This window comes from Pectinophora gossypiella, chromosome 5 (assembly GCF_024362695.1).
Source record: "Pectinophora gossypiella chromosome 5, ilPecGoss1.1, whole genome shotgun sequence".
Lineage (NCBI taxonomy): Eukaryota > Metazoa > Arthropoda > Insecta > Lepidoptera > Gelechiidae > Pectinophora > Pectinophora gossypiella.
Window position 1 is genome coordinate 1,786,914 of NC_065408.1, and position 27,925 is coordinate 1,814,838.

Sequence of the window (27,925 nt, forward strand, 5' to 3'; positions counted from 1 at the left end):
TTGATAATTTATTTCCATCAGACACGAAGTATTAACTGTTGTAGGAAACTGGCAGGCGTTTTTTTTTTTTAATAATACATAAATCATTACACATCAAGAAACAAGAAACATATTGAGAAGCTGTGTAGGTAATGCAGGTGTCAAACATTACGAAATTGTCTCAACATTACAAATAATACAATATTACAAATAATGTCAGTATTAAGCATCAAGGAATTAAGTAAGTACCTAATAATTAGTTACATTATAAACATTTGTCAATTTTAAATATCATTGTTGTTGAAAATATTCATTCAAGTCATAAAATTCCATATCTACTAGCTTTTTTAGACGTTTAGACGTTTTTTGAATATTCGAACGGCTTTGATTTTATCAATGATAAAAATCAAGTCAATCCGACTTTTGATATCTCTAAGGAAGATAATATTTTTATGTATCACAAGCAAAATTTGCGCTCCACATAGTAGAAAAATTTAAATGATTAGCTAAGGTATCAGTTTTAGCACTACACTTACCAGCTATAGCTAGCTGCATGATGAAAAAGTTCATACGGCTCTTCCTGGTCTTGTTGAGTAGGAGAGCCAGCACTACCGTCGTGTTTCCCGCCACTATGGCCACCAATAATGCCCATAGTACTGCCAACTGGGCGCTCTGGGGACAATCAATACGAAGTCGGATCATTCATCAGACTTACCAATCATTCAGAGATTTCGGCGTCTAGAGGTGCTAAGGTTAAGTGTCTAATACGGATAATCATCACCCAGAATTTTTCAAATTAATTAAACAAAAATCGACCTTTTCTTTTCTCTTTGATAGTAATATAATTCCGTGATGATAATTCCGATAGTGAAAATAAAAATTCTGATAGCGCAGCGCTTTCGATGCGCCAAAATTTGAATTTTTTCAGCATGAAAATCACATTTATGATTATTCTATATCGATTCTGCACAGTCACCTATTTAAATATTACTCTGTTTAGTTCTAATTTCAACTTTGAATTATGTAGAACGAAATCATTATTACTAACAAAACTCCCAATCTTTCCACTTACGCACAATTTCGAAATGTAACAAGGCCGTAAAATTAATTTGCATATATGTATTATGTAACGACTTTGTCCCTCGCACATAAAGTGCAATATATCGTGCGATCCTTCCAAATGAGACCCTAATGTTACTCCAGTAGACTACAAAGAATTTAAATAGCCAGACATTAATGGGTATGGGGTCCAGAATAGGAGAAGTGGCGGAATTCAATTGATGTGACCCTAGAACTCAAGACAGTGTAGTACAAATGAGTAAAATTAGTACCAGATATTTTAATTGGGAACCAAAAATTTGAGATGTTTTCCAGGTGGAATAAGTGCCTAAGATATTAGGATGATAGTCTAGATAAATTCTAGGAAAACGGATTGTTCTGAATTGATAGCTAAGTAACCCTGACACCAGGGTTGATGAGGTTCTTAATCCACCTCACAACCCAGACTATAGAAGAAGATAGCTAAGTTAATCAAGCAATTTAACGAAGTATATGGGATGTAATAATATCTACGAAAACATTCTGCGCAGACATGAAATCCTTCCATGACAATGGCATGTCAAAATTTTAAAGACTCTTTGACATTTTTATTTTTTACTTTTTGTTTTTTTTTATAGATTTTTGATTTTATGCTATCGACGATACGCAGACGTACAAGAAAGTAGTTACATGACAAAGGAAAGAAACATAGGAGAGTCCATCGCTTTTACCCAACGCGGTTTCAAAAACGAGATTAAAATGAGATCGTCTAGTCCCATACTTCAGCGGTGATTCTCTCACGCAATTGCCCCTCATATATGAGCCAGGAATGACGTTTTCACATCGCATTGACTCGAATTCTTTAAATTTATTTTATTATAGGATTTATACTGAATTCTTCTGTTGCGCTTGAATAGCACACAGAATTTAAAGTGCAACTTTTACTTCGCGTGGGTGGATACACGTTTCAGCAATATCATGAAAATCACTCAACTGCTTTGTCAAGACAAAATAGTTTGCTGTGGACATTTTTAAATGCATAATGCAATGTCTGACGTAATACTTTTACTGCGCAATTTAGGCAACTTTAGGAATATTATTAATAATATTTTTTGTTCAATTAGCATACCACAATCAGCCTTTCCAGCTAGGGTCTTCATGTTGCTGTTATATTGATCCGAGAATCAAATTAAACTCAATAATAATACTAATAAATATACTGAAGCATTTTTAACGCTTACATAATTATCATCGATCAAGTTTTCTCTGCTGAATAAAATAATCTTTTCGTTCCTAACCGAAAAAAATCCCGTAATTGCTACGTTTAACTATATAAATTCTCGAGTGATATCTCAAGTGGAAAGCTTTTCAATCTAATGCCGCAAATTCAATTTTTTTTTCTTTTCAAAGCTGTTGATGAAGGCTGGGTACAAGATGTCTTAACACACTTTATAATATTATATTAAAAGAGAGAGAGATAAATAGAGAAAAGAGAATGAATTACCAACTGAGCAGATAGAAGAAGAACTTGTTGATGGAAGTGGCATTGTAAAAGCTGTCGTTGATGGCTGCGTACAACACGCAATCCGGACATATAATATAAAAAGAGATGGACAGGAAGAAGAGAATGAGTTTCCAACTGACCTGGTAGAAGTAAAACTTGTTGATGGAAGTGGTGTTGGCAGTGTTGTTGAGGCTGTCGTTGACGGCTGCGTACAACACGCAGTCCGGACACTCCTCCATGACCCCGCTCACATCTTCTCCTCATTCACCTACAACAGAAATGTAAATTTTAAAGTACATAAACATAAAACAACTATGTTGGGATCTCGAATAGAAGTGTACATCATTAGATAATAAAAAAACATTAAATATAATGGACCCAACAGTCGTTGTTCTTCCCTAGAGACTTCTTGCAGATAAAATGACTAATCTAATCTATGCGTATCATATAAAAAACTAAACCGTACAGTACTTTCATCCATTCAAAATCTCTTGAACCATTTTCGATTTTTTGCGAGAAAGCAATTGCTTTTTAATATACTTTATAAAAAATATAAGTTGAAATAAATTGTACCTATGCTATATTTTCTCTTTATAATGAATGAGTTAAAATGGTCCCAGAATTAAAATCAAAAACTAAAAATATTACTTCTGTCTCAAAGTCTTCAGACAATAGTTAGAGAACATAAAATGTACCATGATAATAGCATTTTAAAAAGCTAGAACTCGACTCCTGAGATCGATTACAGACGGATAGAAACACGATAAAAACGTCCATTGAATATAAATTACCGAAATCATTCGTCGAGTCGCGTCAGGGAGTAATCAAATACGTATAGACGAACTGATCGGAATAAATATCTACTATTTCAATGACAGACATAACATACATCCTAAGATCAAAAAACTATACAGACGGTTAGGTCTAACAAACGAAATCGAAGGAGACAACACGAGACTCTAGAAGAGATTTCTATCATCTTATAGATTTTCACTTAACTATAAATATTTCGCATGACTTTGACTTACGAATTTCTATTTTTTCTTCTATTCCGAGCGTACGTTATTCAAAAGTGTGATCAGACGGTAGAATGGGCAGTTTCCAAGTGCAGTACAATAAACTGTCCCTTGCTATGACGCTTAGGTCAAAACCTCCGCCAAAGAAACATTTTGCCATTTTAAACTCATCTCTGACCTTTGAAAATGGCAACATTCAAAATACGCAAGAGCAAATTGGACTTCGCATGTTCAACGTAGCAGAAACCAGTGAAGACAATTTTATTACCATAGCACTCTCGCGTCTGGTTTTGAAATTGGAATTTCAGTGCGTTGAGCTGATTGGAGGAATTAAGCTTGTTTACAGTTTGAAATAAATACAAGGCTGATATTTTCCACTTTTAGAGGCAACATATGCCGTACACGTTTTATTTGCTGGTGTAATTGATTGGTCTGGAAAATAACTGAGACGTTTAAATCTATATTCAATATTCCTAAAACTCAAATAAATAATTTTAGTTTTAGGTTACTCTGAACCGGTTTCAGAATAAGATTTCTGCGTCAGGCCTTCTAAGCACAATTTTTTAAAAAAAATAAATCTATGACACATCTCCCAATCACACGGGGGATCCGCAAGAAAAATAATTACGTCGAGGTAAACGATGAAATAAACAAAATCGAATCGGAAAAACCGATGTAGATTCGTATGGCTGAGAAAGCAAGGGTTTTCCATTATCCTGCGGTTTGCCCAAATCCATTGAATCCATTGGGATTCAATTCAAAATTCAAAACCGTTTATTGCAGTTACACACAAAATATTTAACAATTACAAAATAACCAGCAGAAGGACAATCGGCGGCCTTGTTGATAAACAGTAATATCTTCCAAGAAATCTTATGGCAAAAAGAGTTGATATAGACTGAAATACGGGGCGGTACCTATATAATTATATTAATATATATATCAAATTACATAATTGATACAATACTGGGTATACACCTATATCTCAATAAATTTATAATTATTCCACCTACTTACTTTCAAGTTTGTCTTCGTAAGTAGCTGCGTCTACACATTTTTGTAAATAGAATAAGATAAAACTAAGCATCCCTTGCAACTTTTTCCAGAATGCATTAGACGAACGCTGTTAGTTGAATAAGCATTTCGCTTATCGCGCAATGTAAAGATATTTTTATTTTATTTTATTCATGTTGTAGTGGCTCCTGGAGAGAGTTCCATGTTGTCTAAGGGCCAACGCATACCTACAAGGCAACACGTCTAATATTTTGCTTACAAAACCAACTTATTTTTTTTTAATTGATTTTTTCCGAAGGGCAAGGGAACTATGCCCATACAGCCATGTCTTATGTATTTTTTTCTTCGTGAGGATTAATGAAATGATGAAAAGTGATAACGATGAATGATGAAACCTAAGCGTGGGGGCTTAGGAGCCTCGGGAGCAGATTCCTACTCCTAACCTTAAACTAATTAACTCAAAAGTCGGCATAAACTTTCGAGTTATGAAGCTTCTTGGCACGAAGCGAAAATAAGTAGGTACAATTTGTTTATTGAATATTCTAATAACACTATTGGGAAAATTTCCGACAACTTAATGTGATCATTAACCGCAAAACACCACTTAGTATTAATTATTTAGGTTATTCAATGAAGAAAGCAACCGTCCCCTTCCCGACGAAAAGTCATACTAACTTCATCAACATTATAATTGTCAAATGAAACTGACGGGCATAGTACTCGTAGAGGTTGTATAATAAATAGTAAGTATTAAGAGAAATCGACTTATTCTACTCTGTGACGAATTATGGCGTTGACAGCGACTCCCCGAACGGCGAGTCTCTTTACACGTTTGGTTTTTTGAAGTGACTTATTGTAGATTTGCCACAGGCACTATACAAGTGTTTCTGGAAACGTATAGTTTAAAAAAAATACACTTTTCTCGTTTCTCACTTACCTAACCTGAAGATTTGACAGTTCCAGTTTTTTTTGAGAAACAACTGCCAGTCTGACCTTCCAACCCGCGAAGGTAAAACAAGCCTATATATAGGTTATGTAACATACCTCTGAAACGTATTTCTCGACAATGTGGATTTCCTCACAATGTTTTCTTTCACCACTAAACACGTCATAATCATTTAGGTATGATCCAAACATTCGAAAACATAGAGATTCATTCCGTACTGGAATTTGAATCTGCCACTTGACAGTTAGTCAAGCGTTCTTCCGATTGGGCTATACTGCACCTTTTCAATAACTTTCTCACCATACACTCAACCACTCCTCGCCAGCTATAAGTCTTATTGGGGGCAACAACTTTTTTTTTGACGTGACTTATTGTAGGTTTGCCGCAGATGGCATTAACTACTTGGCTGGACAAATGGGGAGCGCTGAAAGCTCTCACTCGGTACAACCTTTAAGACAACAGGCCTGAGGGTGCCCAGTTGGGCGCGAACCTCGGCTCAGGGCGTCGTCTGAGAGGAAGAATATTTGAAAGGATTAATCGACCTTAGTGGGTCGATAGCGATAAGCGATGAATGAGGGAAATCGTCGACCACGCCGGCGGGGTCGGTATCAGGGTAAAAAATATAGATTGGATTATAAATCTGATTTTATGCCACTGTATTGACGTCACACACTCTGTGAGTGCGCCGTCCCTAATGCTCCAACATTGCATAGACGGTGTTCTACGCAAAATACATCCATTATATGATGTCAACGTTCGCTTTACGTTCCTTAGTAGCCATATGTAAAGTGATACAGTCTTCACCATGCTGCTAGTTAGATATCCTACTGGTTGTATGGGTATACTTAGTACAGTCATGAGCAATATCATCTACCCACTTTAAAACCCTGTCGCGCTATCATATTTTGACATTTAATGAGATATACGATTTAATTTGTCAAAAAAGTTAATGTGACATGGTATCAAAGTGTATACATATTAGTACTCTTGACCGTACGTAATAATGCTCTATAGCTTAATACGAGTAGGTAGAATATTCATAAAAATACGTTACGTTTCTTCACAATATTTTTCACTTCTTTTTTCGCGGCGCGATTATTACCTCCCTAGCATTATCCCGTTTCTTCTTCACAGGGTCCACTTACCTAACCTAAATTTGACAGATTCGATTTTTTATTGAAGCGACTGACTTTGATCTTCCAACCCGCGAAGGGAAAACCAGCCCAATACCTCCAAAAATGGATTTCTCGGAATATCGATTTCCTCACCATGTTTTCCTCACCGCTGAGCACGTGATAATCATTTATGATCCAAACATGAATTCGAAAAAAAATCTACAGTCAAAAAAAATTACAATCCAAAAATTTTCAATCAAGAAATTTTCGTAGCGTGATTGTCTTAACAAAAACTGAACGAGGTACCTAAGACTTACCACGGCATACGTCCACGGCCATATCCTAAACGTCACTACTTATTTGGACGAGTTTCAGAAAAAATATTTCTTATTTCATACTTTTTATTTTATTTTGAGTTTAACTTAACTTTTATTACTTTTATCTTTTATTACTTACCCCAAACAAAATCTTTCACAAAATATTCCAAAAACAACACTCCAAAATTTCAGCTTTACATTTTGCGTTTTTTTTAAGATTTCACTGAGCTAAAGAGGATAAGTGAGGCAAGGAACTCATATTTTTTGTAATTTTAAAACATATTTAATTAAAATATGAATTTGCTATCTTCTAAGTATAAAGACAGCTTTGTGCCGTCTGTACTATGCTATTACTCGTACTAAATATCGGCTTACCTCGCGCACCAAGTAATTGCTACCTAAGAACGTCTGAGAATTTATTTAAGCAATTTATAAGCCAGTGACGGCAATAGGATGAAACGATCCTCCAAGATTTATGTCGATATTCTCTACTAATTGAATGGATTATTCAAAAATCTTTATTCAGTAGATAACATAGATACACTTTGAATCGTAATTTTTACATAAGTAACGTCTCATCCGCCTAAAACTACTTCAGCTTCTCACAACCTGTATAGCCGGGGGAAATAAGATGCAAGAAAAATCTCGGCACAGGGCCCTAGACGTTCTTCTTTTAAAAAAAAAACATAAAAACTGTTACACAATTTAGTAATTTGGCTGCCTAATATCAGTTCTCAGACAGCTAATCCCATCCATTCATATCTTCTAGATAATCACTAATCTTATTATAACGTTTTCTAAAAAGTCTCTTTCATTTATATCATAGAACTTCATCATCATCACCAGCCCATTAACGTCCCCACTGCTGGGGCACGGGCCTTCCCTATGGATGGATAGGGAGATCGGGCCTTAAACCACCACGCGGGCCCAGTGCGGATTGGTGGTTATTAACGACTGCTAATGCAGCCGGGACCAACGGCTTAACGTGCCTTCCGAAGCACGGAGGAGCTCGAGATGAAAACATTTTTTTTTTTGTGGTCACCCATCCTATGACCGGCCTTTGCGAAAGTTGCTTAACTTCAACAATCGCAGACCGAGCGCGTTTACCGCTGCGATCATAGAACTTATAGTCACTTATTTGCCGCAAATGGCATTATCTACTTGGCGGGCAAATGGGGAGCGCTGAGCCAGCCCAAAATTTAAGACAACAGGCCTGAGGGTGTACATTGGGCGCGAACCTCGGCTCAGGGCGTCGTCTGAGAGAATAATATTTGAATTCGGTAGCACGAATTGGTTTATTGTTCATTTTGCTAATTTTTGTAAATTATAATTCTATTCGATTGTTCCAAATTCGCAATAAATCAAATTTTAAATTAAATTTTATAGGATTTTCCAAAGTTTTAACGACTGTTGCAGACGGCTGGGCCCCACAATTTTGCATTTTGCGAATTATAACTTTTGAATTTGCAGCCGTCTAAAGGCTGGTATATTTCCAAAGATGGATTGTGGAAAATTAATGACAGTACAACAGAATATGGAAACGTTATTCTAACCATTAATTATATCCAGATAAGTAATATCTTTGTTTACGGGAAGTGTTCTAAAGTTGCCTAATTTACCGTGTAAACAGACAAATTGGAAAGAAATACAACCATTTCGCATAATTTTACATTGTTACTATGGTTGTTTAAAATAACTTAAGGCATTTCAAAAAAAAACTTGTATATTTTTCTATACAGGGTGTTAGTGACATCGTAACGAAAACCTTGAGGGATTGACAGTAGGTAAGTAGATTTTCCTGTCGAAAAATTCACGAAAGTTTTAGAGTTTTCTAATTATTTTCCGTTCTATACTCTTGCGACGGAAATATCCACTTGATATTAACTCAGAAGCATGGTCGGAATAACCCCCTCAGTATTCGTTACGATGTTACTAACACCTTGTATAAAGAAGGTACTTATATAAACCAACTCGCCTATTTTCCCACCGGGGTAAGCAGAGACTACGGAACTTTGCTTCGGTCGTGACACGCTTCTCTTGTATATGTCATAAAGTACTTATACAGGTTTACTCTATAATGTATAATATTTTTTATAATATTTTATTTTTTTAAATATTTTTTGAGGAGCTCGGTGGCGCAGCGGTAAACGCGCTCGGATTGCGATTATTGAAGTTAAGCAACTTCCGCAAAGCCCGGTCATAGGATGGATGACCACAAAAAAAAAGTTTTCGTCTCGAGCTCCTCCATGCTTCGGAAGGCACGTTAAGCCGTTGGTCCCGGCTGCATTAGCAGTCGTTAATAACCATCAATCCGCACTGGGCCCGCGGGATGGTTTAAGGCCCGATCTCCCTATCCATCCATAGGGAAGGCCCGTGCCCCAGCAGTGGGGACGTTAATAGGCTGATGATGATGATGATGATTTTTTATAGACAGCTATTTTCCCAAACCTTCAGCAACACAACTTGAGTCGATTTTTTGTCCACCAGTGCATTAGTTGCTAAGCGCTAGTTCTCTATTCAAACTTTTCATACAACTTTAACTTTGAACGTTTCATGAATATAATATTTTTATCATAATGCATTTAGCAACGACTTTTTAAGCTTAAAATAGTTTTGCTATTACGCAACCTCGTGGTAAGAGCGTTAGGCTCACGATCTGGAGGTCCGGGTTCGATTCCCGATGGGGACATTGTCGAAATCACTTTGTGAGACTGTCCTTTGTTTGGTAAGGACTTTTCAGGCTTGAATCACCTGATTGTCCGAAAAAGTAAGTTGATTCCGTGCTTCGGAGGGCACGTTATCCGGTTGATTGAGAGGAGGCCTGTGCCCAGCAGTGGGACGTATATAGGCTATTTATGTTATGTTATGTTATTAAGAAATTTTTATCATATTTGAAGATCTTTTTTCTCTTGCGTACAAGAGAAAAAAAGATCTTCAAATATGACCAACAAAATTACTTTTCACAACATTTAATTATAGCTTTCCTTTAAATATTTATGAACTCGAGCATGATATCAATTTACCGTTCAAAATGATTGATTAGCGCAACAAAACGTGTCACCGAAAAATGTTTCCTTTAACTTGTATTGTTTGACGTCTTAACACATACATACATACATAAACTCACGCCCGTAATCCCTAATGGGGTGGGCAGAGCCACAAGTAATCAAAGACAACTTGCAGCCACTGTTGATACGAAGTCCAAAGATGGATATGATGAACCTTATGGTGATAAGGGATCAGCCTATCGCCCATAACATTAGTCCATCATGTTAGAGGACACAATCCCTCTGTCGGTTTTTACGACATGCCCGGGAAGAGAAGCAGCTGAACGTGTTCTATGTTTTTTATATGCTCCCAGAACAGCATCGACGACAGACGGACAGACGACAGATTTGACGTCTTAAATGTAACTTTTTCTTCTTATTTCTTTTTCTTTAATATTTTATTTGTATTTTACTAGAAAGTACGATGTATGTAATTTATAATTCGGTCAATAAGAATACACACATACATTATAGGCTACGCATTTCCCACTGCTGGGCACGAGCTTCCAGTCAATCAACCGGAGGGAGTATGGAGCATACTTCTCCACGCTGCTCCATTGCGGGTTGGTGGAGTTGTTTTTAAGGCTAATAGCCGGGACCAACGGCTTAACGTGCTCTTCGAACCATCTTACTTTTTCGGACAATCAGGTGATTCTAACAAAGGACAGTCTTACAAAGTGATTTTTACAATATCCACATCGGGAATCGAATCCGGACCTCCAGATCATAACAGAAGACGACAGAGAGATCTCTTTCATTCCTACATTCAAAGTACTTACTTAACCTTTTTTGACGTGTTTTATTGTACATTTGCCGCAGATGGCATTAACTACTTGGCCGGACAAATGGGGAGCGCTGAAGCCTCTCATCCGGCCCAGTTGGGCGCGAACCTCGGCTCAGGGCGTCGTCTGAGAGGAAAAATATTTGAAAGAATTAATCAACCCTAGTGGGTCGATAGCGATAAGCGCTGATTGAGGGGCTTACTTAACCGTTTTAAAATACTAAGTATCTAAAATACGATAAGCATGCTCAATATTTCAACATTCTTTGTATATCGAGTTAGCCATACACCCCCTATATTTACCTTCTAAAGAGGCATATTCCATTTTCCCCTCTATCCTCCCACATAGCGAAGATAACAAACGACTTCTCAGATGATTGATGTGCTGCAGATAATAATGCTAAATTTACGTCCACAGGTTAGCACAGCTTCGTACCTACGGCGGTAAGTACATTATTTATTGTCTACCTAATTAAGTACTTATCAAAAGCTGTACTTATTAATAGCTCAAAATTCTTACTAACGAATTCTAATCAATAGAACGTAAAAAATATTAATTAATTACTGTAAATATTAAAAAATATTAATTTATTACGGCGCCATAGAAAGACGTTTTATATTTTATCACGTTTTTCTATGACGCCACAGTGTGCTATTTCATATAAAATTTCGTGTTTTGACGTTTAGTAAAAAGTGACTGATTTGACTAGTTGTAAAACTAGCCTATTCCATGTGTTTCAATGTTGGCATATAAACTTCTCTAGCACGCAGCTCCACTGCAGCTTTATTTATTTAGATCTATGTAAATAATTAAACATTTTGAAATTCGAACTTGGAAATTATAGAGCTTGACGTGTCGACGTGTCCGCCTTTTTTTTTAAAAATAAAGATATAAAAATTACATACATACATACATAAACTCACGCCCGTAATCCCTAATGGGATATAAAAATAAAAATAAAAAAATAAAAATATAAAAAAAATATAAAAATTCATTTTGCAAAAATATACAAAATAAAAATGAACTCCCATTTATTTTATTTTTTCGCCAGGTTCATTCCGCAAATCGTCGGTGTCTAATAACCCGGGACGGTCCCGTATTTATTCGACACCGCGGTACATTCAGTGATCAATCACTTTGATAGCTGCTTGACAAAGTGATCTACTTTATCAATTTTACGAGTACGCACCAAGAACACTTTTCAGAACAGGTGCGTTGGATTCTGTGATTTATTATTCGTTTTAACCGGTTTTACCCAGTATTATCCAGTATTACAAAATTATTGCCAGTAAGCTATTTTAGTGGTTTATCCTTCGATATAATCGTTATTTGTCTAGATCTCGATAGATTTATTCGCAATAATCAACAAGCCATACTCAAAAAGCAATAAATTTTCAACGGGTCACTAGAATTTCGACAAATGCAGACCAACATAAATCAACGGCTTTAGCAGGTTTCTGCATCGAAGGACTTTAATCCTAAAATGGTTTAAAGGCAATATTTAAATATTCACAGTTTTCATTTGTTCATCAGACACTAAATAAATTAGGAATAATAACTTAAATTACACATAAAAACAGAATAAAACACCCTTATGTAGGGCAGTGACCCACATTAAAGTCACCTGACCAAACAAAGAACGCTAAACAAATGATCCCGTATTTGCGGAGAAAGAAAGAAAAACTCGGGTATTCTTGTGCGAATTAAGACGGTACTGTCCCGACTTATTGTCCCCTTAATTCGCTTCAAGTGGTCGCCCTACTGGGAGTAGATAGGGTGACCATCTGTTTACTTTCGTTTTTATTTTTATTTCGTCGATTTTCACGATGGTAGGATACGATCTTTTTATTGAGGAGTTCGAAAACAAAGAAGTGATGATGACGAGGCGTAAAAGTTAAGTATCTGCCATAATATTAGGCACTTTTGATGGAATACGTTACGTTTTTATTGAAAGGAGCTGTAGATATATCAGGAACAATAAAAGTAGAGATTTAATCTACTTAAAAATAAAAAAGGAATTGACTTACACAATGCAGCTGAAATCGCTGGACATAAAAAACCAAATTCACGAAGTTTCCTCTTATGATATTCAGAAATTCAACTCCTTAGGGCAGAAAAGAGATCTTGTGTAACAAAATCTCGAATATCAGCAGTCTTTCATACTTATGGCATTTGAAAGAAACGATATCTGAGTCTCAAGGGAAGACCCCTATGCAAACGTGGTATGAGACGCCTGAAGGCAGAAGACATAGCGACAATCTTCATAAGCTTGCGGGTATAATTGGATGGGGAAAACCTAGATTCACAGGTGTCTCTTGGGAGTGGTGTGTATCCTGCCATCATTATGGCCTTATATGGTACATCATATAGTATAAAGATTTTATCTATCTATATATCTATCTATATATCTATCTATGTGCTTGGGTGATGGCTAAATAAATGGGTAAGAATGTAAAAGGGAAGGATTGCCTTGGAGAAGAAAAAGTATAAATTTAAATTACGCCTAGGTTGATATTGTCGAATTTGTTTTCGTATTCATGTTTGGATAATAAATTTTTATCACGTGCTAAGCGGTGAAGGAAAAAAACGTGAGGAAACCCACATTAATTCCGAGAAATGTGACTTAACCTGTATTGGGCTGGTTCTCCCTTCGCGGGTTGTAAGGTCAGACAAGCAGTCGCTTCTGTAAAACACCGGACCTGTCAAATCTTCAGGTTAGGTAAGCGGATACCGTGAAACACGGGATAATGCTAGGGTGATGGTGTTTCTATTATCCCTGGTATGTCCTAAAAGCATAATGTATACGTTGAATTTCTTCTCCTCAGCCATAATACTTTGCGACGTTGAATAAATGATTACGATTTCTGCAACATTCTGATTTGACATTTTCCTAGTGTTAAGAACAGCCATGGTGCGCCTAGTCTCATCTCAGTTCTAATTCAATTTAGTTCTCTTTGTATTCAGCGAAATGTTTCAAGCAAATCGCATCGTCAATCGAGTGTTCCCTAAATAATTGGACGATTGCTCGGTTATTACGGCCTAGCTTGGCTTTATTCGATTAAATTATTGCTATAGGCAAATTCTGTCGTCTATAAACCTGTAGATAAACTGACTCCCCTTATCCCCAATGGAGTGAGTAGTTCCACTAGTTAAAAGACAACTTACAACCTCTTTTAATATGATGTCCTGGATTGATAGGTGATTAGTCCACATAATATTCTTGTAAAATCCCTATTACACTAAAACACCATGGTTTCGCCTCCAGCTGGATTATTCCGAATTCAGTTGCTCAATCAAGTGAGGTACCTTTTATACAACTGCATACATTTTGTAAGTGGCAAAAACGTGGTGGTGCTACCATGAGGTTCCAGTAAGATAAGAATCTTAGGAAACACACAATCCGTCTGTTGGTTTATAACGACATGTTTTGGGATGTAATCAACTGAAAGTGTTACGTTTTTATTGGCAGTAGTAAAGAATAAAAAGACGTGTGGTGCTCAGGGAGTGCCGCGATAAAGCATAGCATTTTTTTTGAACTTATGCAATTATAATTATTTATTTATTTTATTTATGTAGTGTTTTTTCCTTTATTTTTTTTCGTTGATATTAATTCAAGTTACACTTTTTGAGCGTGGCGCCCAACAAGAAAATATTTTTTCCTTTTATTAAATAAATGACAAGTTAATATTGTTCAAAATATGTTTATTATCTTACAATACATGTAGGTTATTACGGAATATTTGACGTTGAAACTATAGTAAATGAAATCAGAAACATAAGTTTGAGACTTGATACCATATAAATATTGGAAAATACCGTGGTCCCATAATTTGTTGTGGATTCTTGTGGATCATTATTCATTTTCAAATTTAATATTTAAACCTAGCTCATTGCCGTTCTATCATCACCATCATCATCATCAGCCCATTAATGTCCCCACTGCTGGGGCACGGGCCTTCTCTATGGATGGATAGGGAGATCGGGCCTTAAACCACCACGCGGGCCCAGTGCGGATTGGTGGTTATTAACGACGGCTAATGCAGCCGGGACCAACGGTTTAACGTGCCTTCCGAAGCACGGAGGAGCTCGAGATGAAAACTTTTTTTTTGTTTGTGGTCACCCATCCTATGACCGGCCTTTGCGAAAGTTGCTTAACTTCAACAATCGCAGACCGAGCGCATTTACCGCTGCGCCACCGAGCTCCTCAACCGTCCTCCTCTGCCGTTCTATACGAAGTATTATTCCTTATTCTATGATATGACAAAATAATCATCCCCCTCAGTATTCGTTACGGTTTCACTAACACCCGTACAAACTTGTATGGTTATCTTTACGCACTTGTACGGAGTGTAAGTGACGTCGTAACGAATAATGAGGTGATTTAGCTCATTATTCTGAGTTAGTATCAAGTGAAAATTTCCATCGCAAAAGTATAGAATTGACAATAATTTAAAAAGACACTTGATATTATTAACACAGTATAACACAGTACATTCAGTATTCGGTACGGTCACGAGTACTAATATGTATACACTTTGAAACCATGTCACATTGACTTTTTTGTCAAATTCAACCGTAAGTCTCATTAAACGTCAAATATGATACTGCGACAGGGTTCTAAAGTGGGTACATCATATGGCTCATGACTGTACGATGTAATTAACACCCCGTACAAGTGCATAGTACATACACCCACTTCTCGCCAGCTACATTTAACTCCCATTTTCAATGTCCCATATCCCATCCCGTAGTGAATTATATGCGTTATATTATTTAACTACATACACTGCTATTTACATACGCTGCTATTGAAAGATGCGAAGCAAATGTAAATATTATGATGAAAAGATAAAATATTGAACGTGAAATATTTAAAAGGCTTTTTGTACAAAATCAAGTTTGTTTTCCAACCTTTTCCTCAATGTAGCGCGTTTACGGATTGTATAAATATTTATTATGTCATAACGTCAAAAGAAGTGTACCTACTTACGGCAAAATAACTTGATTTTTTACCATACAAACAACAGCAACATTTAATAGGGAAATAATTTTGATGTGTTTTACATACATACTTTATTTTTACCGACTTCATTTGTTTGTCGACTCACAATCTACAGGTCCACGTTTGACGATTACGTTACATTACAATCTTCTTCTATCGCGTGGGTTGTGAGGTGGATTACCAACCCCATCAACCTTGGTGTCAGAGTTATTATTGAGCCGCTAAAGGCCCCAGACATGGCTCATGTAACGACTACTTCCTTACATCGGTAAATAGTAGCCGGGAGCAACGGCTTAACGTGCCTTCCGAAGCACGGATCATCTTACTTTCGGACAATCAGGTGATCAGCTTGTAATGTCCTAACCATACTAGGGATCACAAAGTGATTTTTGCGATATGTCCCCACCGAGATTTGAACCCGGGACCTCCGGGTCGTGAGCCCAACGCTCAAACCACTGGACCACGGAGGCCAATACGTTACATTATAATTATAATCTTCTTTTTGTACTAAATAAAAGTAAACTGTTTGAGATATTACAAGTACTTATCATATTAAGTATTATAAATGAGAAAGATCGTTCATCCAAAAAAAAAACAGAAATAAATAAAAGCATGAAATAAAATTATAATCAAATACAAATACGTAACTACTCCTAATTACTATAATAATTCACAAAATGAAAATAAATGTTTAATAAAAATTCCAATGACATGTGTTTGGACATTGAAGATTTGGGAGTCATGTCCATGTTAAGACAAATCTCGCACATGATTCGTCTGTCATCATCATCATCCCTAGCATTATCCCGTTTCTCATAGGGTCCGCTTACCTAACCTGAAAATTTTACAGGTCCGGTTTTTTACAGAAGCGACTGCCTGTCTGACGTTCCAACCAACGAAGGGAAAACCAGTCGAATACAGATTAGGTCACATACCTTCGAAAATGCATTTCTCGGAAAGTGGGTTTCCTCACGATGTTTTCCTTCACCGCTGATCAAGTGATAATCATTTATGATCCAAACATGAATTCGAAAACAAATTCGACAATCATTGGTTTAGGCCTGTTTGGATTCGAACCTGCAACCTCAAAGTAAGAGGCCAGCGTTCTACCAACTGGGCTACCACTGATGATTACTCTGTTCACATCAATATATTACGTCCTGACTTTATGACTGTAATGTAATTAAAATATCATTACCAGGTACAATAAAGGCACGTAATTCCCATTTCTAAATGACTACGGTTTATCACTTCGGCTGAAACGAAGCCACAGGAAGCGGTTAGTGTCGTTACAAGGTAACATTCCTCAGGGATTTTCCTGTTTGCGGAGGTAATAACCAACTGTGGGATGAAATAGTGCTGTTCTCTTAATTATAACATCACTAGGTATTATACAGGTACTACGAATCTCCCTAGGTGGACGGGAATTAGCTATGTGTGGGTTTGGAGAGTTGGTAAGAGTGTTACCATAGAGAACCATTTGTCATAGAATAAAGAATGACACCTACTACTTATAGAACGGACACTTTTCGTAACAATTCGTATCGATGCCGAGCTAGATTTATCTAACCCCCACTGGGTCTTACCATAGAATAAGGAAAAATACTACGTATAGAACGGCAACTCTCCACTCCCTATCAGTGAAAACAACACACTACGCGTAGCCTAAGGCAGCTCCTAACCACAAGTCTGGGACAATAAACGTTGTTTTGAAGTTTAGAAGCATCTTGCGTCGTTCTGAATTCAAAATTCAAACAAAGTTCTGAATTCAAAAGAATTTAAAAGAATACAATTTTGATTAACAAAGCGTTTCAAAAATTTTACAATAATTTTGAAAATTGAAATAAAGTTAAATCTTTGAAATATGAATGCTGTAGAGTTTGAATGAAGTACTTTCCAGGTTACGTTCAGCAAAAACAATATAGATGGCGTTGTACAACTCTAACGTGATAGTTACCTATTTTCTCATTACTCGGGTGCATAATTATTCCAAAATACAGTGTAACATTTTCAGATTAGACAAGATGATTGGACACTTAAAAAACGACTGTAGATAGAAGGGAAGAGAGGAAGGGGAAGAAGAGCTTACATGAAACAAAGAGAAGGCGAACGTCGTGTCTTATAAGGAAGTCAATGAATTGGCTTTTTGTAGACAAGAATGGCCGATGAGGCGGAAAGGTTCTAGAATGGCGACCACGTGTCGGACGACGCTCAGTGGGTAGGCCCGCTACAAGGTGGGCCGACGATTTGGTGAAGGTCGCGGGAAGCCGCTGGATGCGGGCAGCGCAGGATCGATCGTCGTGGCGATCCTTGGGGGAGGCCTATGCCCAGCAGTGGGCGTCGTACGGCTAATGATGATGATGAGACAAGAATGGAGAATGCTACACCGATAAGGGCGTGGCTCTGAAACTAAAACTAACATAATATATGGATATGGTCTGAATTAAATACTGGTAATTTGAATTAAGAAGACTCGGTAAGAATGGGTTAACGATGATAATCATTATCATCTTTGAAATAGCGATGTGACAAAGACGTCAAGCAGCTTTCCACTCTAGCCTTACATACATACATACATAAACTCACGCCCGTTATCCCTAATGGGGTGGGCAGAGCCACAAGTAATCAAAGACAACTTGCAGCCACTGTTGATACGATGTTGTAAGCTGGATATGATGAACCGTATGGTGATAAGGGATCAGCCTATCGCCCATAACATTAGTCCATCATGTTAGAGGTCACAATCCCTCTGTCGGTTTTTACGACATGCCCGGGAAGACAAGCAGCTGAACGTGTTCTATGTTTTTTATTTGCTCCCAGAACAGCATAGAAGCAACACATAGAAGCACAGAAGCACTCTAGCCTTACCTCGGATAACATTCAAATTGCCACGTGTACATCCGATTGAGGTCGAGACATAAATCGTTTTTCTAATGGCTCTAAATTTAGCTCCGAAGAAGGGATGGCAATCTCCCCCAATTGCGTTCCTACCCACACCAAGGAAAAAAATCGAAATCCAATTGCCAAAGAAAAAAAGCTTCGCAAAATTATGGCCCTTATCGTCAAAAGCCTTTTTAAACCGTTTATTCGAAATATTAATGTCGATCGAACTTCATATTCAAATCGTGGAAAATTCCGCATTTTTTTATGCCTACTGATGGTAATTAATAATGACAAAATGTTGGATTTTTTGACGTTTAATGACACATACATTTATTACATAAAAAGTCTTATTTAAAAATACAAGCGCGTTTTAATTCGCAATACTAATTACTTATAGTCCACAACATACTTACATGAACCTATTGCCTAGGTAATCTACTTGGTAGAACTCTTATCTCTTATTGTGAGATTGAAAGAAAGAAAGAAAAGTTTATTATAAAGGGACACCACAGCAACAAATATACAATAAAAAAAACGGAGTAACACATAACTTACAATCAAACACATAATAAAAAATAAAAAAAAAACAACAACATACACGAGAAACACAAACAGTCGAGTGTATGGACTGGTCAACGATTGGTGGTGGTGTCCTTTATAAAAGGGCCTCACTCAGCATAGGCCGCGGCGCGAGCCACGACGCTGGTATTCTGTGGACCCTGCAGGTTCCCTGTGGTGATTGCAGGTTCAAATCCCACACGGGTTTTCGTCTTCAAATTCGAAACACATAATTGCATATACAGGGTGTTAGTGACATCGTAACGGAAACTTTGAGGGATGATTCAGGCCATGATTCTGAGTTGATATCAAGTGGAATTTTTCGTCGCATAAGTTTGGATCGGAAAATAATTAAAAAAAAAACAAACTCTTTTTCATGAATTTCTTGATAAGTAATTCCACTTGATATCAACTCAGAGTCATGGTTTGATTCAGCTGATTATTCTGAGTTAATATCAAGTGGAATTTTGTATATATAACTGTACCTAACTACTTATTATAATTTATTATATACAGCCTATATACGTCCCACTGCTGGGCACAGGCCTGCCCTCAATCAACCGGAGGAGGTAGTGCCTAACCTTAACTACTTATCAAAATATAATCTAGTCTACAAGATCCCACAACTGGGCAAAGGCTTCCCCTTCCTGTTTCCAATATTCGCAGTCCTGCGCGTACTCCGGCCAGTTCCTCCGGCAAGCGACTAGGTTATCATTCCATTTCTTTCGAGGTCTACCACGACTAGCTACTTATATCTATAATTGAATCATCATCATTATCGTTTCCCTAGCGTAATCCCGTTTTCCACAGGGTCTGCTTATCTAACCTGAAGATTGACCTTCCAACCAGCGAAGGAAAATTCAGCCCAATACAGGTTAGGTCACATACCTCCGAAAATGCATTTCTCGGGAATGTCGGTTTCCTCACGATGTTTTCTTTCACCGCTGAACACGTGATTATTATTTATGATCCAAACATGAATTCGAAAACAAATTCGACAATCATTGGTTTAGGTTTGTAGGATTCGAACTTGCGACCTCAAAGTAAGAGGCAAGCTTTTTACCAACTGGGCTACCACGGCTCTATATTTGAATCATTTATTAACATGTGTTCGTAGAACTCCAACAAAATCCACCATCCAGCGAAAACAGCGAGATATTTGCAAGATTTTCTTCTTTACTGTCGTTGACCCCAATTTTAATATTTTGGTCCAACGCCTTTCGTATGGTAAGCAACGTTCGTATCCGCATAGTGATGTTAACCTCTATATAGCTTATTTATTCATCTTTACCCGTAAAGGCCGTACTTATATTGCAAGTTATGACGTATATTGCCTATTTATATATTAACCTTCAGTTTTTCTTATATTATAAAGAAAGTACTTACATAAATAATTTGACAATACCTAATACCGCCGCGCCGAGACTTATGCTGAGCGAGGTCCTTTTATTCCGGACTCCACCGCAGATGATTGGGCCGTCAGTGCGTTGCATTTAGAATACTTAGTTTATTATTATTATTATTTTTGATCTTGGTTTTCTTTTTGTTTTGTTTTTTTTTCTTTTTTTTATGTGTATCGATTTCCCTGTCTGTCTGTGTCTGTGGTGTCCGGAAGTAATAAATGTTTCTTTCTTTCTTTCGTTCTTAATATGCGAAATAGAAAACGTGACAAAATTTAGCACTTACTATTATGTTTTTCTTTATTATTTATAAATAAGTTAAATAGAAAGAAGAAAAAACCGTTTTTGTCACCTTTAGATCTGTCTTTATTTAGTAATCAGAATTTCATAATCTGACCAAGGAAACAACCCATCTATAACTGCGTATGCATTCCATCCAGCATTTAAAAACATGAAATAATTTATTATAGCAGTCAAAATAACACCAATGAATGCCAAATCGGAACAGTCGTAAATATTATTTTACATAAACTGTGTTGTCGTAAATGAATGTCTCAAATATATCTTATTTGAGTGACATTTTTAGGTTAGTTTGAAAGTTTTTAGTGCTACGTTTTGGTAATAAATATTTTATACTAGCTCTCGACGCCACGACTTCTCTTCTCTTCTCCTTATCGTGTGGGTTGTGAGGTGGAATACCAGCCTCATCAACCCTGATCATTACGGATATTCGCTCTAAGGGTCATATCTCACTAGGACAATATAGTGGCTTTTTCATGATCGAGCCAACAACAAAATGTATGTAGTTGTAGGTTGCGCAACCAACATTCCCATCGGGAATCAAACCCGGACCTCCAGATCCTGAGCCCAGCGCTTAACCACTAGATCACTGAGGTTGTTCTATTATTACCCGTATGAAAATATAGCTATCGCCATAACAACACGAGCACTATTCTTTGCAAGTCACACCATAACACTATTTCTAAAAAGGCTTAAGCTGAAAATTATGGCTAAGCCGACGATAACGGCTGGAAATAGCCACTATATACGCCTTTGTTCGCCTATGGGCGTCCATGATTATGGTAATGATTTGCCCAGTGTATCAGATTTGTATAAGCTAGTATGCAAACGAAGCTGATAGATACCAGTTGGGGATGTAAGCTTTCGCGGGGTTCACTAATGTTTTACAAAAAACGTATAACAAATAATCATTTTACAAACAACGTTTGGAAAACTAATCATTTGACAAACTTTCATTTCGCAAACATATTACTTTAAAAACAATCATATGACATAATACAGATTCCGCAAATGTTTTACTTAGAAAATAATTCAACTGTTAAAATATTATATTTAAAATAATCACATGACTAAATAATTCGTTTGCCAAACTGGTGATTATACAAAAAGTTACAAGATAAATTATTATTTTTTTAAAATAACTATTTTTATGTGAAGCCGTACAAAAGTCGGTATTTTAGAATAATTTTATTGTAGTACCCACTTATTGCCGCACTATTTCGTTTATTGCACTGTCTTTTAAAATAAGTGTGACTGACGCGTATTGTATTTTTTTAACTATAGTAAACAGAGAAAGATTTTTGTTGATTAACATAGATTTTGGTTATTACAAAAAGTTAGAAAATAAATTATTACTTAGTTTTTAAAAATAACTATTTAAACTCTTGAACAGATTGTTGTACGTGAATTTAGTGAAATAAGTAGAATTCGGTTCTGGCACTCGCCGGCCGCTGCCGCGGCACGCTCGCTTCGCTCGCTCGGCTCGTGCGTTGTGGTCGCAGTTCTAACCTAACCTAACCAAACATTGGAAAATAAATGATTATTATAATTATTTAACTTCTTTATTATTATTGGACTTTCATGCATGAACCCAAAGTAATGATATACACGTACTTAATAGCTTACTACTTTCTTCTAAAATGATCTTTTTTCATACGTTTTTTGTTAAACTATAGTAAACTGAGAAAGATTTTTGTTGATTTACATAGATTTTGGTTAATAAAATATTTACCAAGCAATGCATTTTGTCAAATGTTATTTTTGCTTTACGTTGTTTTGCCATCTAACATGTTTATAAAATAATCAATTTGTAAATTAATGTTTTAGCGTAATAATTATTTTTTTTGTAAATATATTGTCTAATGAGTAGTTTATTAAACAATAGTTTGTAAAATGATACATTTATCAAATATAGTTTTGACAAATGTTGTTTTTCAAATGAAAATTTATTATTTGTTTTTTGTCAAATAATCGGACACCCTTTCGCGGGCTTAGGCGACGTGTTGCTGATCAGCATAGGCTTTATAGTTACCTGGGCCGCGCCACGGACACCGCTCGAGTTATATCGACGCCTACGACCGATGCTTCTATGCTGTTCTGGGAGCATATAAAAAACATAGAACACGTTCAGCTGCTTCTCTTCCCGGGCATGTCGTAAAAACCGACAGAGGGATTGTGTCCTCTAACATGATGGACTAATGTTATGGGCGATAGGCTGATCCCTTATCACCATAAGGTTCATCATATCCATCTTTGGACTTCGTATCAACAGTGGCTGCAAGTTGTCTTTGATTACTTGTGGCTCTGCCCACCCCATTAGGAATTACGGGCGTGAGTTTATGTATGTATGTATGTATGTACGACCGATAACTGTACGACGTATATCAAATCAAATTATACACTTTATTTTTACACATACACGGAACATTTTAAGACATACACAATTACACAATTGACAGCCCTATTGCTCTACAGATTTTTTCCAGGCGACAAAGGACCTGTCAAATCTTCAGGTTAGGTAAGCAGACCCTGTGAAAAACAGGATAATGCTAGGGAGATCATTCAAATGCATTTATTCGTCGTCGTAATTTATGTCGCACTATGGTGTACGAATTTAAAACATAACAGATTTAAATTACAAATAAAATTAATAAATAATTTACAATACGTAGTATTCAAATAAATTTACACAATATACCTAATCAAAATAGAAAATTAACAATAAATATCATTTAGACAAAAATTCGCCAACGGAATAAAGCGTCTTTTCAATTAAATAATTAGTCAAGCGGCTAAGGGAGCAAGGTGGCGACTCCCGGTCCGGGCATTACTTAGCGCAGCATATTTCTCTCGCCATCCAACAACCGAATCCCGCAGTGCCGCGCGTGATTTTGGAACGCCTTTGAATGAGAGTTTGAATGAAATGATGCACTCCCGCAGGTATGCGCGTAGGTGCGTCGACACGCAACATGCAGCATAATGCGGGGTAGTGTGAGAATCGCCTCTCTTTCTCTATTTAAGAGCTGCGCTCTTGCCGGTGGAGTAATCGCCATTCCTCTCTTCTTCCCGCCAAAACTTTCACCTCCCGATACGACACGACCTGCACCTTCTCTTTTATTTGTTTCATAAATGTTATCCTAGGTCTACCCCTTCCTCTCTTCCCTTAAATTTTTCCTTCTATAATGTTTGTTATAAATGAATCGTGTCGTGTCGTAGAATCGCCTAAACTTTTAAAATAATTATGGTTTGCAACTGTCCGTCTTCCTCATGATTAGTCTTGCAGTAACTATTTAGTAATCTGTGACAGCAAGCTATCGCTATCAACAGAGCTAATCAGTTTGAATAAATATAAGGTTAAGGTAAGGAGTGTTCCCTATTCTATTGGTAAGGTTAGACATTACACATTTCCATTGCAAAGGTGTGTTATCGGATAGTACGGTCAGGAACTAAAAGATAAGATGTTAGATTAACATGTTTGCAACGGCCTCCGTGGTCCAGTGGTTTGGGCGTTAGACTCACGATCCAGAGGTCCCGGGTTTGAATCCCGGTGGGGACACATCACAAAAAAAAACACTTTGTGATCCCTAGTTTGGTTAGGACAATACAGGCTGATCACCTGATTGTCCGAAAGTAAGATGATCCTGCGGAAGGCACGTTAAGGCGTTAGTCCCGGTTACTACTTACTGAAGTAAGTTAGTAGTTTTTACGTGAGCCATATCAGGGTTGATGGGGTTGGTAATCCACCTCACAACCCACACGACAGAAGAAGAAGAACATTTAATAAATGGTCAAAAATATCTTTATTCAGTTGGTAACATAGTTACAGTTTGAATCGACAATTTACGCATTCGCCTAAAACAACTGCAGCTTCTCACAACCTGTATACATACATAAGTACATACATAAACTCACGCCTATTTCCAACCGGGGTAAGCAGAGATCAAGGAATTCCATTTGCTCCGATCCTAACATACTTCTCTTGCTTCCTCCACATTCATCAATCGTTTCATACACGCACGCCGGTTCAGAGTAGATCTTATTGAACCTTTTCTAAAGACACCTCTAATTTGGTTAAGGGCTGGTTTGGTTGGCAACAACAACCTGTATAGCCGAGAAAAAGTTAAAATGTTACATAAGAGTTTGAATGTACCACTCAATTTAATGCTACTTAAATTATCTACTTTGAAACATTAGTAAACCTACCCAATTTATTCGCCAAGAGCCTCAAAGCTTTATAATGAAACAATCACAGTCCTTGATGAGAAAACCCTTACGAGTGATTCATTTAATACCGCCAACGTCTTCCAGATCCTAAAAGAAACTAGAGGGAATAAATCTGACTACGTATTTTGCAAGTTAAAAGGCTCTTTTGTTCCCCAACCATCGACAGTACAACAGCTAGACTCCTAAAAACATACGAGCGGGTTCTGCCAAAACATCTGACTACGAGATCAGAGAATGATCGACCAATCGCGACGGCTTCCATGTCCTTTCAAAGTGTTAAAGGTCCTTAAGCGAGCCAACAGGAACGCTCACCTTCCTCAGCCCCATTACCTACCTCAACTAGTTGTTAAAGTGAATTCTGTGTACAAAATCAATAATAAATCTTAATTTAATTAATAGGTCAAGTTGATAGGTCTTACATCAAATTAAATACGTATTTACCTAACCAAAATCTAAAGAACATAAACATAATACATAAGCAGCCTATTTACGTCCCAATGCTGGGCATAGGCCTCCCCTCAATCAATCGGTTGGTGGAAATCTAAAGAAACTATAAATTATATAATATAATAGACTATACACACACAGAAAAAACAGGTACTTATTGAAATAAAATAAAATACATCATAATAGTAATTGCTAAGAATATCGGTATATGGATTCAAAACGAGCGCGCAATAGGTTTTTGAAGCTCTAAAAAGAGTTAGCGACTCTTGACGGAAGCAGGTAAGAAGTTCTATAAGCGCACAGCTTGCACAATAAGTTTTAAACTAGTTTCGTCTTTCACTTAAAGAGCTAGTTTTAGTCTTGTCAATTTAGCTTAAAACAAGCAGACAATCATGAGGCTTCTAGCAACACCTCATTTGTTAAAGTTTGATTATGAAGTTTGAATGCCGTTCCTGGAAATATACCCAAAGTGGAAATGTTCCCGTTGTAAAAGCACTTTAATAGTAAGGACACTGACTGCTTTTCTTTTTCAAACTGTTTTAATTTGGACTCAATTTTTATCTGCTTAACTGTTAGGAAAAATTGAAGGGAAGACAGGAAGGGGTAGACCTAGGAGAACATTTATGAAACAAATAGAAGAGAAGGTGCAGGTCGTGTCGTATCAGGAGGTGAAGGATTTGGCGGGAAGAAGAGAGGAATGGCGATTACTCCACCGACAAGAGCGCAGCTCTTAAATAAAGAGAGAGAGAGAGAGAGAACGGTTAGGTAATAAAGTAACTTTTATATAAGTTTTGCACCTTTTTACTGCTGGGATCGTTTCACAACACTGGTCGGGTAAAAATGTTGGTGGTTGCACGAATTGGCAACATTGTTTAATTTTGTGCAGAAAATTAATGTTGATTCGGCGTCTATTTGGTTGAACCGTTGATGTTGCCAGCCTACTCCTGCCTTCTTGATTGATGGTCCTTCGACCGTCCTTGACGTTAGAAAAATGGGTTTTTAAAATATACTAGTAGCATTATCTGTGCAGCTTACCTTAATGTTTCTAGGAAGATAGCTTGGTGACTTAGATGGAACGCTTCAAAGAACCTCGTGATTAATCATTGTCGGTGTAGGTTGTGGTAAGTAAAGTCGAGGTAATAGATGTATAAAATGTACTAATGTTAGATAAAGTGCATTTAAACTAACCTTCTATTTTTTTCTAAAAAGGCCACATCGAAGCAATTAATTTAAAAAAGCAATATTGCAATTTGACATTTGCGCGTATAAAAGTAAGTGTGCAATGCAAACAAAATGTCAAATAGCAATATTGCTTTCTTAGATGAATTACTTCGATGTGGCCATCTGACTTTTTGAACAATCAGATTATCAGCCTGTTATGTCCTTACCAAATTAGGGATCACAAAGTGAATTTTTTGGGATGTGTCCCCACCGGGACTCGAAACCGGTAGGCCGTTGTAAATAGTAGGTAGGTAGGTAATGAAAACATTCTCTATTTATATTTATCTTATTTACGAATAACGGAACCATTAAGTATGCAATTTTATCACATTTATAATATGACGTCCAACTTACGTTTTCATACCACTTTGTTATTTATACTTTAAGTAAAAAATAATTTATTTTACTTTGGGAATAGTTTTCATTTTTCCGGCGTTTTCCGTAAGGTTCTGTGGAGATGAAACATTTGAATGGAGGAAAATTAAATAAATATAATACCAGCCGCTTTAATTAATTAGGTAAATAATGGTCACTCTTGTCCTCAGAGGGTCTCGAGAGGAGGCTTGAGGGCTTGTCCTCCCAAAGTTTACGTGTTGTCTCTCTGAGGTATTCTTCCGAGTGAGAGCGAGTAGCGGTTTTAAGCGATTCAGAGAGAGTAGTAAAGTTTCGCAAAGTAGCGATTCCATACTAATATTTATACATTTATGTTTGTTACCTAGTTACGACTAAACCACTTAGCCGAGTTTTGGTATTTTCCACACTTCCTTATGATCCGAATTTTGCTATTATTAGCGAGCAAAATCAAAGATGACCAACTCAGTATTAATGTATAATAAAGAGTAAAAAACCTTACTTTACACCCCCGTTGCTATGCGCCATATGTCCAACAATACCTAGGCAATGAGGGTTGCCAGATTTGATGCCAACAGATATTTTTCAAGTGATCCTGTCATGGCTATAACCGACGAAACGGGCGCGCGGGCGAAAATTTAAGTTAAATAACCTCGTCCGTGCTTTGGAATGCACGTTCCGGACTACTCACCCAAACACCTCCACTAACCCGCAGTGGAGCTGCGTGATGGAGTTAATTCCATGCCTCCTCCGGTTGATAGAGGGTTAAAGTGCGCCCCGG

At 37.0% G+C, this 27,925-nt stretch overlaps 1 protein-coding gene across 4 annotated transcripts in view; it reads right to left on the reverse strand.

Annotated features, from left to right (window-relative positions):
- Nucleotides 1-27,925, reverse strand: part of LOC126366622 (cardioacceleratory peptide receptor-like) — a 478,107-nt gene that overhangs the window by 38,831 nt on the left and 411,351 nt on the right. For all 4 annotated transcript variants that reach the window (XM_050009806.1, XM_050009805.1, XM_050009807.1 and 1 more), the window contains exons 2-3: nt 2,662-2,789; nt 516-651 (exon numbers count right to left, since the gene is read on the reverse strand). In XM_050009806.1, the coding sequence (XP_049865763.1) occupies nt 516-651; nt 2,662-2,760 (235 nt within the window). In that variant the 5' untranslated portion in view covers nt 2,761-2,789. The remainder of the gene's footprint in view (nt 1-515; nt 652-2,661; nt 2,790-27,925) is intronic.